At 50.3% G+C, this 13,872-nt stretch overlaps 1 protein-coding gene across 7 annotated transcripts; it reads right to left on the reverse strand.

Moving 5' to 3' along the window:
- Positions 1-766: 766 nt before the first annotated feature.
- Positions 767-13,558, reverse strand: C19H17orf80 (chromosome 19 C17orf80 homolog). 7 transcript variants are annotated; one of them, XM_059878640.1, is made up of 6 exons: positions 13,476-13,558; positions 12,910-13,020; positions 8,700-10,176; positions 4,898-4,990; positions 4,245-4,349; positions 767-3,125 (listed from the first exon to the last, which is right to left on the reverse strand). In XM_059878640.1, the coding sequence occupies exons 3-6, from the start codon at positions 10,147-10,149 to the stop codon at positions 3,067-3,069; spliced, it is 1,707 nt and encodes a 568-aa protein (XP_059734623.1). In that variant the 5' UTR covers positions 10,150-10,176; positions 12,910-13,020; positions 13,476-13,558; the 3' UTR covers positions 767-3,066. The 7 variants fall into 7 exon arrangements, with proteins under 7 accessions (XP_059734623.1, XP_002696194.3, XP_059734622.1 ...); XM_002696148.6 differs by lacking the exon at positions 13,476-13,558 and adding an exon at positions 13,128-13,457 and having other exon boundaries at positions 767-3,095; XM_059878639.1 differs by lacking the exon at positions 13,476-13,558 and adding an exon at positions 13,128-13,457.
- Positions 13,559-13,872: the final 314 nt, after the last annotated feature.

Here is a 13,872-nt window from a genome sequence, read left to right on the forward strand (position 1 = left end):
GCCTTATCCCGCTTGGTGGAAGGGGAGAGGGCGGGGGGCAAGACCATCCAAGAGCACGCTGGCCCAGCAGACAGCTCCTCCCTGGGCGGGTATGTGACACATGGCACGCAGCCAGACCACCAACCTTCTCAAGCCTGCACCCTCTCTCCGGGGGAATGTGACGGCCGCTTTGGCCTCACTGGGTGGTTGTGAGCAGGCGGCAGGTGAAGAATGGTGCTTGGCTGACGAAAGCAAGCGCCCAGGTGGTAGCTGAAGTTTGGCTGGATGGAGGTGGGGCCTCTTGCTGGATTCCAGTCAGGATGTGGACGCAGGACGAGGCCACAGGAGTTGTCAGCAAAGGTGGTATTGTTCGTTCCTACTACGTTGAGACTCCTCATCTTACCAGTCTCTGCAGAGTAGGTATACCTGTCCCCGTTTTACGGCCTGGAACAAGGAGGCTCCAGTTAAGTTAGATCACTTGTCCAAGGACGGACGTGCTACTTATCTCACAGGTGAGTGTCCAGCAGAGGCACGTAACCAGAACAGAGGAACATTTTTTAGGAATATTTTTGTTATGGAGAGTGGTAATAGTGATATGTAGGAGCAACACTGTGTCGGGGAGAAGCAGGTATTAAAAGTAACTTAGGGTTACCAGGTAAAAGTAAGCAAGTTAGCAGGTAAGTTACAAGTAAGTTCCAGGTAACCAGGTAACTTAGGTAAACCAGGAAAGGAAGGCATGATAACAGTAGTGACAGCAGAGAGGGCTTCCCAAAAAACACTCCACTGATGATACAACAAAATGACTTTATTTGCAATAGCTGAGAATTTTTATATATACAGAAAAACATATTCTCTAGTAAAGGCAGGATTAATCTCAAGTGCACAGCAGGGACACCCCCCGTTTCCCTGGCCACGCGAATTACAGCAGGGCGGTCAGGTGGTACAGCACGCGGGCGGGTGACAGGACCTGCCCTGGAGTCCAGGACGGGGGAGCCTGGGCGTCACCATGACCTCAGCTGCAGCGGGGGAGGGGAGGTGAATTTTCAGGCTGCGTTTCCTGGCACATGGCCGGAAGCTGTGGTGGGGAAGTCATGCAGCCGCTCTGGAAGTGAAATCTAAGCGCTGCTGCTCACCCTGGGGAGCTCCCACCAACGTGCTGGTTTCTTTACGGTAGTGACGAAAACGATCTCGACAGGTACTGAGTTCAGAAAGGCTCCTCCTGAAACATGTCCCAGCCCTGAACGCTTTAGAGTGGACCCCCGGTCGTCTTCATCCCTCCGACGGAGGAGCCTGTGAGGTCCTGCTGGCCCAGGGCAGGGGTCGGCAGGCTTTCTGTGGAGGGTCATAGCGGAACCACGTTCAACTCTGCAGGCTCTACGGTCTCTGCCGTGACGGCTCAGCTAGCGCTGCAGCCACAGCCAGCACCTGACCAACAACCCGGGCTGTGTCCCCGAGACCTCACGTACGGACAGGCCCACGCCGGCTCGTGCCTGTGGGTTCTCGTGGTCTGCGGACCCTGCTGGGGCGGGAGAGGACCCACGCAGAGGTCGTTCCCACCCACCTCTGCACCGAGCAGCTCTGACCCAGAGTGAGGCAGGGGGAGCTGCGGGAGGGCCTCCTCCCCACGCGTCTCTTCTGGGGCGTTTACAAAGAAAGGCCGCAGAGCCCTTCCAGAGGGGGTTCCGGTGACATTCTCAGTCGCACTGAACTACCTACCTCTATTTTAGTTATACCTCTACCATACTCTTCCTCAACTGTGAATTTTTCCTTGTGGACAATTCCAATACACCTTCTCCTTAACTAGGAGAATTTGATGCAGAATTATACTCCCACTAGGGACAATTAGAGAGGGTGGGGAGGCAGGGGACTGAAGAACAGAAAGGGGAGATGAAGCCAGCATCGAGTTCTCGGAAGAGAGCGGGGAGAGAGATGCAGATGCGTGAGAGCTGGCTTTATGACAGCACACCCGCTTTCTCGTAGTTCTGGAGGAGCGGGGGCAAAAGGGGCTGAACGCGTGTTCTGGCCTGAGGATCACAAGCAAAGCTAAGACCCAGACAGACTCACTGGTCCGACAGGGGCACATCTGTATCCAAGACATAGTCAACCCTTGATACTAGAGAAGGATCGGAAGACCTGATCCATCTGTGCGATCTACACTGGATTTCCACGAAGCCTTTGTCTATCCAAGTTATCGTCTAGGGTCCAAAGCAGAAGTCATAAAACTACAACAACGTGGAATATTTTGACCAGGGAAGAAACCCCAAAACCCACCCTTCTTATGCAGCCCTAACGAAGTGGGAGGAATATGTGAATATTTCACTCAGCTTCTTGGGGGGTGTAGGGGTAGGATTCTGAAACACTTCCATCAAGAGATGAGAAGCAGAATCCACTTGCTCACTGCTATGCTCACTGCTATTCTCACTGCAGATGTGGAAAAGATGATTTAACATTCTTTGGAGTGTGCTGTTTTAATCAGCTTAAAAGAAAAAAAAAATCACTTGCCAAGGATTTTTCAGAGGCTCACCTGCAACTCTGAACCCACCCTCTGCTTGTTCCTCACAGCTGCCGAGAGCTGGTCAAGGGCCCAGAGGAGCCCACCCACCCCCAAGGGGAAGGGTCTGACATGAGCTGACTTCCAGCCACTTCAGATGCTCTTCTGAACCAGTATCCGGCAGGGATGAACAGCATGATGCCAAGATACAGACAACAGTTTTGGGGAGAAAATGATTTAGAATTGGGATTATTTTTACCGAGAATTAGGAAACAGCTATTTTAAATTTTTAACAATGAACTCCTGTCATCTCCCTGTCTCCTTGAATAACATCCGCCTTTATGATTAAACAACCTCAAGTTTTTCTCCAAAACTTTCAGTCACTTCTGAGAACATGCCAAAAGAAATATCCAGAGAGAACCAGACCTGTCCACATTTGAAAAAAAAACACCTGGCTTCCTCCAGAATGGCTGGGTTCCAGTCATTTTATTCTCTCCGCCCCGCCCTGCCCGCCGTGCAGTTTCCGCTCTTAAGCGTGCTCTGCAGTGTCTCCACCGTCCTCGCCTCGGAGCGCAGAGCTTTCCGTGGCGTCCAGGTCAGCGCTGATGACGCCAGCGCTGCAGCTCTTGGGATAAACAGAGACAAACGTAAGGGTCTACGAGCCAGTTCCTGGACAGCTTCCACCTCTTGCCCCTGAAGATCATCCCCCTATATTTGTTTTATAAATTTAGAAATAAAGTCTTAGGTACAGGGGTAAGTTTCTGCCTCACTTTCCTCAGTCTCAATTTAAAGATGTGAAACAGAAACTCCAACATCACCTGAATGGTCTCTTTTTCAGTGGAGGCTTTTTCCCTGCGACAGAAACGACGTGGGATTTCAGGCATCGTGATCAGAAAGGAATTCCTTTCTCACGGATGGCCACGCATATGAGACGAGGGTGGGCAGCCGTGGCTGGCTAGTCAGGATGTGAGAGCTTGCTGCAGACGTGATCCACGTCTTGACCCACGCCCTGTGTCCTGACACTGAATTAGTTGCCAAGCCCAGCTAAGAGTCAAACCTGACATTCTGGAAGAGTTTGTGAATTCTACTGGCCTCTAGTGTTAATAATGATCTTACACTTTTGCACTGAAAATTTTCACCTGAAAGCATTTGGATTTTGTCTGTTGTGGAAGAATACTGGGCCTTTTCTGACTTAATACAATACTATTTTTTAAAAATGAGCAAACGTTATCTGGAATTAAAAGAGCAGTGAAATCTAGGCATTTTCCTTCAGGTAAGATCTGGAGCAAGTTGAAATGCGTAACTAGAAAGGTGTTTGTTCTCTTTAACGTTAAAATACATTAAATAAAACAGCTCTCAGCCTTAGACACACTGATAAGAGACCGTTGCGTTTGCTTCTCATCTCTTAGAGTATAAAGCTATTTGGTTTCCATCCTAGAAAGAAGTTCTTAGAATCAGAAAGTCACCAAAGAGAAGAGCCCTGATCTTCCAACAGGCAAACAGCTTTATGGAGAAAGTGCAAGCGCACCGGATCTCCAGCGACAATCGTCAATGGAGCAGGAGAGTGGCTATGTAAACTCTAGTCAAATCTGATCAAGGCTATTAGAACCAAAACCTCCAATAAAAAACCCCAAGAGCCTCGAGGACAACAGCTTGTTCATTAGGGCGTGTCAGACAATGCAAAACTGAAAAATGAAAAAGCGGTTCAGAGAAGCCCTCAGAGGTGCATGTCATGGGCTGTGACCTGCTGCTGAGGATGCAGAGTGAGGCTTACTCAGATGCTTGAAGCTCCAGCTGCAGCAGAGGACGAAGCAGCCGGTGAAGAGCAAGGTGAGGCCACCGACTCCGCTCCTCACGCTGGTGCGGCACCGGATCCAGCCTGTTGGCAGAGAAGCAGGGCTCACGTTAGAGGGCCGGCCACTGGCCCTTGTCTGCAAGGGACTCAAGTCACCCAGTCAGCTCAGGCAAAGGAACTGCTGCGCGAGGAATCTACATACCACTGTATCATACATACGTGTTTTAAACAAACGAAAATCAGAAAAGCTTAATTTTAATCAATTTCAATTAGTCACTCTTATTTTGGGGAGTGTGGTTAAAAGTTTCATGGGGAGATGAATACGAGTGGTCTTGCAGCTGAGCCTTCCTCGCTTGGGGACAGTGAGCGTGGGGACGGCAGAGGTGGGCAGGTACTGAAAAGAATGAAACCTGTTTGATAAACGGCAGCTACTGCTGTCGTCACTACAGTGCTTTAATTGCGTCAGACTCCAGAATGAGGAAAGGCAGGGAGGAAGATGGGAAGCTCGAAAGGCCATCCTTTTCTCGTTCTCGAGCCGGGCTGTGACAGAGCCTGGCTGTGACAGCCCTGGCTGAAGGAAGAGAAAGTCTGGAACCAGCAAGAGAGCCCCGCAGGCACGACTCGGGCCTCACCTGTGTGGACAGCTCCCAGGAGCCTCCTGAGAGAGGAGCTGGCCGGGGCTTCCAAGCTCCTTACCGCCGTCGTGCTTCTTTCCAACCAAGGAACTAGGGTTCCAAACAGAAGTCACTGTGACAGCTCATCTAAATCCGTCCTCTTCCCCAGCACTCGGTGCCCGAGGTCCCCAGGGCAAGGCTGCGGGAAAAGTACATGCCAAGTCGTGGGTGACAGTCTGCCCTGGGCTGCAGACATATGAGCACCGGAGGCCAAACTACCTAGTTGGCATCAAGAAAAGGTTCTTCGGCAGACTAAGGGGCCCGAGGGACTGGGACCTGGACCGTCTCTCATCTGATGAATACAGTGCCCAGATGACCCCCAGGACAGGATTAGTGAGCCACTTCTATTTCCTCTCGCCTGCTGCACACCTCAGCAAACAGCACGGCCTGCTACTGTCCTGGTGATTACCCGTTACTACTGCCGACAGCTGACAGGTCTACTCTATCAGCCCATCACCACCGCTGACCAGCACACGCTTCTTATTTATGTTCGATACGAGAATAACTAAAGCAGAACCAGGAAGGAGGATTTCTGCTAGGTACTTACTTCCCCTGCCCTTGCAGCTTTCCAAGTTTAATGACAGGCAGGGAATCTCTACTATTGCTGGTTCTCTGGTCTCAGTTTGGTTCATCAGGATAAAGTGTAAATTAAATATTTACAACTGGTTTGGCAGGTGTGGTGAAGTTGCTGCAGATGTAAAAATACTATGATGCAAATGATCATCCATTTATTAAAAATGACAAGAACCATGCTGGCTTCTCAGAAACCACACAAAGGCTATTTCTCTTGCAAGGTGAAGATTCGTATCTTACAAAACAAAGCATGACAAGCCCATCCAGCTCAGAAAAATGACACAGCTCTGGGAAACCTGCAATGGCACCACCTCTCTCCCTGGAGTGTCAGGGTCCCAGCGGCTCCCAGGGTCTTCTCCAGCTGGCGGAGCCCACTCACTTCATTCCGGGTCCAGGCACTTAATGTGGATGACATCAGTTGAGGCCTGAAGCTGGGATATGTAAGCAGCCCTCGGCTGGGAGAGCCCAGGCCCAAGCCCACAAGCGTCCTGCGGGAGCTTTTTTCCGTGACTCCCTGCCTACTGCCCCGATGCTCTGGGCCCTGACCTCCATCCCCGAGGAACGGTCATGCGTCTTGGGTTGTCATGCACGGCCGGCCTCTGCCGCCTCACCCCTCAGCCACTGCTCTGCAACCTGCCAGCACCGGGACAGGGGTTCCGCTGACACAGACATCAGAAACCCGCAGCCGCCGTCTGTGGCTTAACCGTCCCATCACCCCTCTGGCCTGGCTATAACCCCAGAGGCATGGTTTGACTCACCTCTCATGTCTCAGGCTGTTGGTTACTCACGCGCTTCCCTTAAATACCCCCTTTTATGGGCGGGCTCCTCTTGTCAACCAGGGGACCTGGCCCCGGCCCGTCAGGCTTCTGCTCAAGTTCTGATCTGCACTGCTCCCCGCCCATTCCCCATGGGCACCCCTCCTCAAAGCCCTCACGTGGACACCCTACTGATGGCAGCCCCGTGTGCAGGTTAGAGAACAGCCTTTATTGCAGTTTCCGGGCCTTTGAAAACCCAGAACCTGACAAGGTTTTCCTACTTGACCTTCTGGTCTCCCCACCAGGCAAGTTTTGCTTTTTGTAGTTACACAAACTGTGTTTTGGTTTTCTCCCCCTAAACTACCTTCTCCCTGCCAGTGTGAACAGTCCACTGCTGAGTGCCAGGGACCTGCATCAGCGCCAGCATCCAGAAGCTGTTCTCAGACGTGGCTCATCTTCAGAGACACCGAGGAAATGTCTGGAAATAGGTTCTGAGGCTTTACTTCAGAATCAGTCTCTAGGCATGATGGCTAGTAATCATATATATAAAAAATGACCATGTAAAACTTTTACCTGTCCAGATTGGGAACTGAGATCTCGCAAACCTCCTGCCCCGAAGCCAAAGCATTGGAATTCTGCCAAAAGCCCAGCTGGCGCTCCCAGCCCAGTGCTCTCAAGGTGGCTGATGGACTGCTGAGGGCTCTCAGACTCTGGGCCTTGTTGAATCTCTTGAGACTGAAATCTTGGGTTTTTGAAATCCACTTTCTCTCAGGCCAGGAAATGACTCCTCCTGGTAGTTACATCCTTGAGCATCTATCTCCCCGAAGCTCGAAAGACAGCTCCTCATGCGGGTGAATCCCACAGGGAATGAATGAATCCCTCATTTCCCTCACTCCTGATTTACTGAAGCCCAGCTCGGGGGCACCCTTGGACCTCCACACTTAGATCTCCAAACACAGCCACTTTTCTTCGACCACAAGAGCATCTCACTCTACCCTGCTTCATCAAGATGAAGGCCCCAGGTGCCTTTCGGTCGGGGCAATCCCCTCACCTGGGTCTGCTCGGGTGCCTGACGTGCGAGGACTAGTTGTGCACTGGCGCTTCCCCCTGAAGGAAAAGGTAAGCGACCACAGCCTGGAGCCCAACAGCCCAGCAGGGGAAACACTGCCTGGAAACACCGGGCAGAGACCCACCAAGTAACCTTTGAGATAAACTGAACCCTGGGCAAGTTACTCACCTTCTCTGAAACTCAGTCTCCTCGTCTGTAAAAGGGGATAAGAGCCATCTCCCAGGACTGGCATAAGATCACTTAAGGTAACTGAGGCAAACGCGCAGGTACCCCAGCATATACAGTTACCTCAATAACTGTTACTCCACTGGCCCTGCCTCTAAGTACCAAGGGATGAATGGCTTCCGAGAGAGGAGGAGGAAGGCTCATCCAAGATCTTGCCTGAGCCCAGAGCCTATCATGGCCCAAACTCCTCCTCAAAGACTGCCTGCAAATTCAACTTCAACCTGTGGCTGTCAGGGATAGCCACTGCTGGGTGAGGTCATGAACTTTCTGAGAAGCCACGCCCCCTTTCAATCCTTGTAGATTCCATGGCCTTGAAGTCCTTGGGCAAACGACAAATTAAATCTTGACTTTAACTGAAAGGTCACTAGGGTCTCCTCTAGGGTCTCCTGTTGGTTCACTGGCAGCATCGAAGCCTGAACGTTAATGGTGGAGCCAACTTCAACGGTTTTTGGTTTATAACAGAATCAGAGGCCATGTGATGGCCACACATTCCTCAATACAGAAACCCAAACTGAGCACGCATCGTAGGCTGTGACCAATAGACAAGAACAAAATCCTTCTCGGACACAACTATGGAAGCATGGACTACTGCCGGCTTCTGGCCGCATCCCTCCCCTGATCTCACCGGCTCATCCTCGACCCCCCACCTCCACTGCCTTGACTGCCCTGCCTCCCAGTTCAGCTTTGACCCCAGCCTGCCCCACATCCAAACACCCCATCTGCTGCTAGAGCTGCCAGGTAACCGTGTCTGACCACATGCCCAGAACCCATTTCCTGCCCAACCTGGTCCTGACTGAAATCTAAGCACAGCAGACCCTGAAGTCTTTATGCTTCTCCTGAGTCTGTCAGCATAAAAACCCACCCAACTTCTAGAAGAGGCTGTGCCTCTTCCAAGAGTAGAGGGTCAAGTGTTAACCAGCATCACCGGCCAGCCTGCCGTAGTCCTGCCTTCAACTTGGTGGAGGGGAGGGGAGGGGAGAATGACGAACCGCCCTTAAAACTGAACCCTGGGAGCAGGAAGTCATGCTCTGAAACAGTGACGAGTGCAGTGCCCTGGAATGCGAGGGTACAGGACGTTAACCTCATTAACTCAGGAGGCTCGGTGCTGCCTGATGAGCTGACACCTGAGCGCGCTTACCTTGGGAGAGTCTCTCACCCTGGGGACTGATGACAAGCAGGGGCTTCTGGGCCAGAGTGCTCCAACGCTGGGGCCTCTCTGGCAGCACCCCGAGGCCGAGATAACCAGGATAGAGCTCTGGAAACCACTCCAGCCCCAGGGCGCTCGACAGGCTCTGACTGGCCAAGGGGCTTCTGGAAGCGTGGTGCTGGGCTGAATGTGCAGACTGCAGCCCCTGGGGGCACGATGCTGGGGGCCAAGAGCCCAACTTAGATGTCAGAGAAGCCCACTCCTCACCCGCCATCAACGCCTTCACAGCAGGGCCTCGATTCCGGCTGCCGGCTTCTGCTTTCTCTTCCTGGAGAAATTTTACAGCCAGAGAGGCGGGACTCTGGTTACGTGACTGTGCTAGAGGGAGACGCTCAGGGCAAGTTGTCCCCATTAGTGGGAACACGTGTACACCGGGACCTCTGTCTTGAGGCTTCTTCTCTGTGACTGAATCATGGCTCAGGGAAGCCCAATCCTGCATTTCTGTCACAGATACACTCTTCTCTACACCTCCTTGGCTCCCATATGTCTCTGCTCCAAGGTGGAGTGCTTTTCCCTGGTTCTCCCTGCCCTGGCTTTTACCTAAGGGGTTAAGTTTCAAAGCAGCAATCTGTGATTCTGCATTCTTTGCCAGAGTCCTGAAGTTTCTATCAGTAGAAACTCCTAAGAGGTGATCCTCGGCCTTGGAATCTCTTTCTCTGCCTGATGATGACATGTTTCCTCTTTGAACCCTGTGACTGCAATTCACGGGAGAACTATGACCATCACCAAGAGATGTATTGAATAATTTCACGAGAAGGTTCTGTCTTGAGGCATCCACTCTGTCCAATCTTAAATCAGCTGAAGTGGCTTGCACATCATTAAGGAAGGCTAAAGAATATTTCCTATCGTGATTCGACCGAGAAGGTGCCACTGGGCCAGGAGGTAAAGGTGCTTCAATTTCTGAAGGGTTAGCTCTACTTTCTCCTAATTGAGGCAAAGCTTTGGCAAGTTCTTTTGTAGAACTGGTGTTTTCTGATGCAGAAAACTGAGTTGTAGTTTCTCCCCGGGAAGCAACCTTTGGTTTAGTATCCTTTAACATTTTGAGGGAGGGCTTAACTTGACTCTTGACATTTTCATCAGCCTTTTTATGACTTGCTTTTTCCAAACCAACAGCTAGTGCTGAAGAGGACTTGACTGTCCGTTCTGAATTGTTCCCTTTCAGTTCCGGATTTCTTTTCTTACTGTCTGTCCCTAACTCTTTCTCTTTTGCTTTAATTGAGTCCCTGATTGGCGCTTTGATTTTTTTACCACGTGCGAGTGTAGCCGGCTCGCACTGATGAATTTCTTGATCAGCAGGCATAGTTGCTCCCAGCATCTTACAGTGCGGCAAGTGGGATTTCAATCGTTTAAATGGCTTCTTACAGTAAGGACACAGTTCCATCCTGGGTGGAACAGCACTCTTCTATTCCTGAAAAAGACAAACACAAGGAGATAGAAGCATACAGTCTGTAAATACTCATGACTTAGTTAGGTGTCATACCTTTTAAATTCATTTGAAATAAGCCAGGCTGAAGGACATTTTAAAACATTTATTTTGATTCATTCTTTTTCTTCTATAGGTACAAAACAGACACAGGTGGATTTCAAGGTCAATGTTCCTGACTCCATTTCTGCTTGGTATTTCAGATTTTTTAACATCTTCTAGGAATCAATCATTACAAAAGATAACCAAAGGGGTTTTTCTACATCCCTAACTAGGAGGCAAGCCAGGCAAAAGGACTTATATCTAGTGAATTAATGGTTAGTGGAAGAAAAAGGTGTCCAAAATGCCAGCCAGAATGAAATATTTGCTATTTAACTTTGTAGCAAGGCAACTGGATAACACATGAGTGTAAAGAAATTGTTATAAAGCACATCATTCAAGGGAAGAAAGTTGAAAAATAAAAGACTATAGCAGTATGTATAGAAAAATCCACAGGGGTGCAAGAAAGTATTAGAACTTTAGGTAACTTCAATTACCTAAGCATGAAAAATGAGAATGCTACTAATGTTTAACACATTAGTAACATGCATGCACAAACACACACACACACACACAGAGAAGTATGGCTAATGTACATAATACATAAATGGAGGAAACATGGTCTCAATTTTTTTTACTAGGTTTGTACGACAATGGATTAATGGGAAATTTGTTTAGTTTGACACTTTTGTAAAATTTATGCCATATAAAAACATTGGAAACAAAAAACAAAAAACAACCCTTAAACTCTGCACTTCTACTGCAAGGGGGCTTGGCTTGATCCCTAGTTGGGGAACTAAGATCCCATGTGCTGTATGTTGCCGCCAAAAAAAATGAAAAATACTTAAACCACGTACCATTGGTGCCTCTGTTATACTCACCAGTCAGGAAAAGGTAGTATTTCATTCCAAAGCTCAGAGAAAGTTATTTGTTTACATTTCTTATTCAATTAAGTTCCAGAGGGTAGGGAAAAGGTAGCCTCTGTGCACAGCTGTATTCTCAGAACTGAGCACAGGGCCTGGCCCTGGCCAACCCATTTATCACAGCAACCAACCCACCTTGTCCTACATGAAGTCAGGCAAGATAAAACTGTCTTCTGCCAATAGACTTTATACAGTTCAGTTCAATTCAGTCACTCAGTCGTGTCCAAACTATACCTAATGGCCCACCTCTGGGAATCTTTGGGAAAATTGTCAATCTGGGAAAATTGACTCTTTGCGACCCCATGAATTGTAGAATGCCAGGCCTCCCCATCACCAACTCCTGGAGTTCACTCAAACTCATGTCCTTCGAGTCAGTGATGCCATCCAGCCATCTCATCCTCTGTCGTCCCCTTCTCCTCCTGCCCCCAGTCCCTCCCAGCATCAGAGTCTTTTCCAATGAGTCAGCTCTTCCCATTAGGTGGCCAAAGTACTGGAGTTTCAGCTTTAGCACCATTCCTTCCAAAGAACACCCAGGACTGATCTCCTTTAGGATGGACTGGTTGGACCTCCTTGCAGTCCAAGGGACTCTCAAGAGTCTTCTCCAACACCACAGTTCAAAAGCATCAATTCTTCGGCGCTCAGCTTTCTTCACAGTCCAACTGTCACATCCATACATGACTACTAGAAAAACCATAGCCTTGACTAGATGGACCTTTGTTGGCAAAGTAATGTCTCTGCTTTTGAAAATGCCATCTAGGTTGGTCGTAGCTTTCCTTCCAAGGAGTAAGTGTCTTTTAATTTCATGACTGCAATCACCATCTGCAGTGATTTTGGAGCCCAAAAGAATAAAGTCTGACACTGTTTCCACATTTCCCATGAAGTGATGGGACCAGATGCTATGATCTAATGTTGTGGACCGTTTAGGCTGCCCAGGAGGCTCAGTGGTAAAGAATCTGCCTGCCAATGCAGCCTCAAGTTCGATCTCCGTGGAGATCCTCTGGAGAAGGAAATGGCAACCAACTCCAGGATTCCTGATGGGATCAATCCCATTGACAAAGGAGCCCGGTGGGACACAGTACATGGGACTGCAAAGAGTCAAACAGGACTAAGCACACACATATATGGACCATTTGTTTTCAGAAAGACACACAACGGAAGTCAGTCCACAGGCCTTGGACTAACAATGTTAGAAGGGGATTGAGACCTCTGTTAGAGGTGTCTGCCTACATGCTCTCCATCCTCAATCCTCCTGAGATCTTCCCTGTACCGTCGAGCTGTAACGTCTCAACGTGGGTGCCTTAACCTTACGGAGTCCAGGTTCGTCTGGTTCATCGAACAACAAGACAATAAATCCAGACGAATTGTTGGAACAAGGGCTAGTGACGTTGTTTGGAAAGCCAGCAGACCGAGACGATGGTGGATTTGTGTCCTAAAGAACCATGCTGCCAGAGTTACAATTCAGGCCTCTTTAATCCTAAAAGGGGAGGGAGGAAAGTCAAACACTTCCTGGTTCCCATCACCCTGAGGAGGGGGTGTGTTCATTTCCTGCGCCTGCAGTCATTCACAGGTGAGCCTGGTCAGGCTGTTTCTTTGGAGCTAAACAGAGGTATTTTAGCCTCATGCTCATAACCTGGGAGGCAGGATTCTCAGAGGTGGGCCATTAGGTATAATTTGAGATTATAAGTAACATCCTTTTAGGGATTAATTTGCGCTAGAAAACAAAGGTCCTTCCCTATTACATTAACTACTTTCTTACCTGAGTTTTTGTAGAAGGATGCTAATTTTGCGCTTGTTTCTCCTGTATCTGCACGCTCCACGACCGCTGTTACCCAGGCGGGCAGGGTGAATTCGACGTTAAGGTCAGCCTCTGAAGGACACAATTAGGGCAGTCACTCGAGTGAAAGAAATGAGTAAGAGGAACAAACTGTTGGGGCAAATCCAAAATAACGGGGGTCACCAGTAGGGCACTTCTACCTGGGGGTCCCGGAGAGCAGACGCGGGACCAGCCTCCTGGGCACCGGGCTGACCTCAGAGCCCTCCCTCCGGCGCCCTCCAGTGGGCTTCTCGACCCCCTCTCCCTTGCTTTTTCAGGAGAGCAGTCGGGCGGCTTCCAGGGAGTTGAGTGGGACCACCGAGCAGCTCCTGGGGCCCGGCCGGCCGCCCCGCAGCCTCCCCCAGCCCCGGGCGCCGGAGCGCCGAGCCTTCGGCTTCAGAAAGCTCTCCCCTCACTCTCCTCTCGCCTCCACATCCGCGCCCAGACCTACGGCGGAGGCCACAGACGGCACCGCCGCCTGTGGAAACTCCGCCCGGGTGGCGTCTCACCTCGCGAGACACAAAAAAACCAGGAAGTCCCGCGACGAGCTTCCTGAGCGCACCCCACGCGACGCGGCCCAACTCCCCGGACTAAGCCCCGGGGCAAGCCGTCTACACCACTGCCTGATGCTTCTCCGCTATTTTTTTTAAACTATGGCTTCACAGGGATTATAAATCAAAGACTTGTATCATATGATTATGACACGGTTTAATTTCATTTAAGCCTGGCTGGACTCTTACGCCGGCCCGTCTCGGTTGCGAACAGGCAAAAGCCCGGGCCACCTCTAACGAGGTCCTCTTTCCCAGAGGCTCCTGGTCGCTCCTCCCCACCCCCTCCCGAGCCCGCCTCTTCCTATGGGCGGGGCTACCGGTCGGCGCGGCCGGGCTCGCGCCACTGCGCACTCGC

Source organism: Bos taurus, chromosome 19 (assembly GCF_002263795.3).
Source record: "Bos taurus isolate L1 Dominette 01449 registration number 42190680 breed Hereford chromosome 19, ARS-UCD2.0, whole genome shotgun sequence".
In the NCBI taxonomy this organism is placed as follows: Eukaryota; Metazoa; Chordata; class Mammalia; order Artiodactyla; family Bovidae; genus Bos; species Bos taurus.

What these genes read in the sequence shown, in the direction of transcription:
- C19H17orf80 (XM_059878640.1), bottom strand. Translation starts at nt 10,149, where the DNA reads ATGGAACTGTGTCCTTACTGTAAGAAGCCATTTAAACGATTGAAATCC. An exon ending in GGGTGAGAGACTCTCCCAAG is followed by an intron (nt 4,991 to 8,699) that starts GTAAGCGCGCTC and finishes TTGGAACCCTAG; the next exon opens with TTCCTTGGTTGGAAAGAAGC. An exon ending in CTGGAGCTTCAAGCATCTGA is followed by an intron (nt 3,126 to 4,244) that starts GTAAGCCTCACT and finishes ACTGGCTCGTAG; the next exon opens with ACCCTTACGTTTGTCTCTGT.